The 3,390-nt window shown below is 37.1% G+C and overlaps 1 protein-coding gene across 1 annotated transcript in view; it reads right to left on the bottom strand.

Annotated features, from left to right (window-relative positions):
• LOC101858308 (leucine-rich repeat-containing protein 74B) overlaps positions 1-3,095 on the bottom strand; it is a gene marked incomplete at its 3' end in the record, with an annotated part of 87,203 nt that extends 84,108 nt beyond the window's left edge. The window contains 2 exon segments of the mRNA XM_005110058.2: positions 489-906; positions 2,863-3,095. Coding sequence (XP_005110115.2) covers positions 489-869 — 381 coding nt within the window.
• Positions 3,096-3,390: the final 295 nt, after the last annotated feature.

Below are 3,390 nucleotides of genomic sequence, written 5' to 3' on the forward strand. Positions count from 1 at the left end.
AGAGAGAGGGAGAGAGAGGGAGAGAGAGATAGAGAGAGAGAGAGAGAGAGAGAGAGAGAGAGAGAGAGAGCGGGGAGAGAGGGACAGAGAGAGAAAGAGAGAGAGAGAGAGAGTGAGAGAAGAGAAGGAGGAGAAACATATAAAAATAGACAAACAGATGAAAAAGCAATTAATTAGTAACACACACAATTACAAATCTAAGTGGGCTTAAACTGGAAACTTATGTTCATCTGTTTCAATCTGTCATTGGAAGCTGATTTCTTTAAATCAGAAGTTTTATATATTTTATAATAGGGCCCTACATATGAATTTTCTTCCAATAGTTTCTTTTCTTTTAACACTTCAAACAGAGTAGTAATACATACTGGAGCAGACAAATCTCCTGCTTCGCTGCCAATTTTCTCCACATAAGCTGAACCACTGAGGCAAGCAGTTTACTGTAAGTAGACTCCACAATATAGATCTGTCAAGTTTATGAGCATCCTTACCTTATTGCTGGGCTGATGTCTTCTGCTAGAAGATGTATCCGGTCTACTTGGAGAGCTGCCTCGCACTGTGAGAGAATCCATTGGGGATTTGTCTGAGGCTCGTTGGGATCTCATCGGACTACGAGGCGACTCCTCGTTATCAGCCATTTCATCATCCGCTTCCTGTCCCCTCTCCATATACTCTTCATCGTCCTCAGAATCTGGCCTTCCATCCCTTCGTGGGCTGTGGGTTGAAAGTTCATCTTCTTCCAAGACAGCCTCTAGGCCAGATAGTGTTGTGGCAAAAGCAGGCGCAGTGCTGACAGTACGGACAGGTCCGCGTGTGTTGTCTTCAGCGGAGTAGCTGAACCGAGGTTTGTCCTGAGAAGTGCCTTCATCCATGGCTCTTCTGTCTAGAACTGTGGACTGTGACAACCTGCTTATAAAGATTTTAAAACAGACTTACATTAAAGTAATATTTATTGTTGTGCAATTTATAACAATAAATTTCAACTTGACAGTTGTGTTAAAGGATAACCCAATAGTATTGAGAAGATGAAACAAGATAGCATTGAGAATGTTAACAGTATAAAAACTGATTTCCATGAATCTTTTTCTTGAACTCTCAAAACACAAAATTTCTTGTTGCTACAGTCACTGTAAAAATGTTTGACCTAGTCTCACAGAGTTTTTGTAAAATGCACTTAATAGGCCCGCAGTTACTTATCTTTCTTGGGACAGCAACGATATATATAACAATGATCAAAAAGCAAGCTATTACTGCAGTTTCAGGACACTCACTATGAAATAACACTTTAAAAAAATTAGTTTATCATGAGCAAAAACAAGAAAAAAACAGAAGTTATTTTTTAAAAAAGCTCAAGTAACATCCGTACACTTTAACCAAAAAATGCAAATTCTCTTTATGACACACATCCAATTCATCACACTGAAAACAGAAGAATTTTTTTGTTTGGTAGTTCATATAATAATATTACAATATATCGCTACTGTGACAGAGTTCTATTTTGTTATTAAATACTAATGCTAATATATACACAGCAATGCCTTAGAAGTGTTAGGAAATTTTTTGAAAAAGTTAAATCCCCCCCCCCCGCGTTAAATTACACAATTATCAAAATAACATGGAACCTCAAAATATCTACATACACTTTCAAAATGTTGAATGAATCCTTTTCTTCAGGCATTCAAAGAATTAGGGGATTTTTTCCCGCCGTAACATGAGTTCGAAACTCTGAAACTAGGAAATGTAAACAAAACCTGACTGATGCTTTGACAGGGAATGCCTATACTCATTAATTTCTTTATCAACCAAATTTATTGAGAACATTTTCTTAAACAAAATGATGGTACGGTATATCTGAAAATCTAAAGGGTCAGAAATATTTAGAATTTCGAATCCTTTACAAGAGGCCTACAGTTATCAAAGACAAAGATGACCATTTAAATTCTGTTGTGGAAAACAATAGTTAAATAATCTATTCAAAGCACATATTATATTAGCCTATACATTTTAAAATTATAAAAATTCAACTCTGGTAAGCACTGACGAGCACATAAATGATGACCCTCCTCTTACCTAAATCATTCCAAAATGTACACCTTAATTTCAGGCAGAGTTTCTATCTGTACTATCAGCATGGTTTCAAAATATTGATCACATTCATCGTAGTCTACTTTTTCGAAAGTCCATCATCATCATGACTGAACATGTGGGTTTTATACATAAGAATAAATAATACACTTAAATAAGAATAAATCTATATTTTCTAGACTGTAACTAAAAGGGGAAGGCCGGTATAGAAGAAAGTTAAGGAAAAGAAATAATTGAGAAAAAAAACAACCTCCGCTAAAAAAAGCCAAACAACCTGTTTATATCCTCAAGGAAAGATTGAAGAAATAAATAACACAGGGGACACTTTCATCAAACTCGTGCATCAACACAAGTTGTAAGCTTATTTGACCACTAGATAAAAAGATCAAAGCTCAGTTCTAAGGCTTCCTCTTCGTGAAAATGAATCAGTGAATCAGTCACTAAATCGTTTTTCCCCTGCTTAGCCGCACGCACGCTGACCCACGAAACATTCAACTCTCTGTTCCTCTATGTTTGTATAAGCAAAACCGTCCTAAGAAAACGAAGTGACCAGAAGATCAGTCATGCAAATCGGCAGTAGCCGATACTAATCCGGCTAAACACGAAGGAACGGCCGCGCGACCTGGTCGTTGCTAAGGAAGCTTTCACTTTCACTAGCGCCGAGCCCTGATGCCGCGCTTGATTTGTTTACTTTTTATATTCGGTATCTGAGACAAAACAGCTACAATAATAATGGGATAAATACACTCTGATAACATAACAAATGTTAGAAAGTATTACCAGGTTTAAAGGGCAACTCTCTTCAGCTTTTGTAGATCTAGATCTAGATCTATCGGCTGCTGGGCACTGCTGGTTGCTAGATGCTATTTTCGTTTCGTGTCAACAAACTTTCACTTTCAGCTTTTTAGGTTAAGCTCGCGCCACTTGGAAAGAAATTTGTCCGTGTGGATTTTCAGTATTCAGATTTTTAAGAAACTGTATTTGTAGAAAATATTTTTTAAAAAGACAAGTCTATTGACAACAACATTAAAGTAAAACTTTTATAAAGTGAAACCGAAGACGTTGACTGCAGTTGTGACTTAAATCAAAATGGGTGTCAATTTTATTTAATCACCGGCGAGTAGAGGTGTGCGAGTCCAGCATATTAAGATTCGAGTCCAGACTCGAGTATCTGCTCTGGACTCGAGTAATTACTCGAGTAATTACTCGAGTCCCACGGCTCTTAAGACTCGAGTTATTACTCGAGTAATAGTATCCCGAAAGGGAATTTTAGTGGGTTTCAAAAAAAGTTTTGTTGAATATCGGACA

The sequence above is a fragment of the Aplysia californica genome, unplaced genomic scaffold (genome assembly GCF_000002075.1).
Source record: "Aplysia californica isolate F4 #8 unplaced genomic scaffold, AplCal3.0 scaffold00847, whole genome shotgun sequence".
In the NCBI taxonomy this organism is placed as follows: domain Eukaryota; kingdom Metazoa; phylum Mollusca; class Gastropoda; order Aplysiida; family Aplysiidae; genus Aplysia; species Aplysia californica.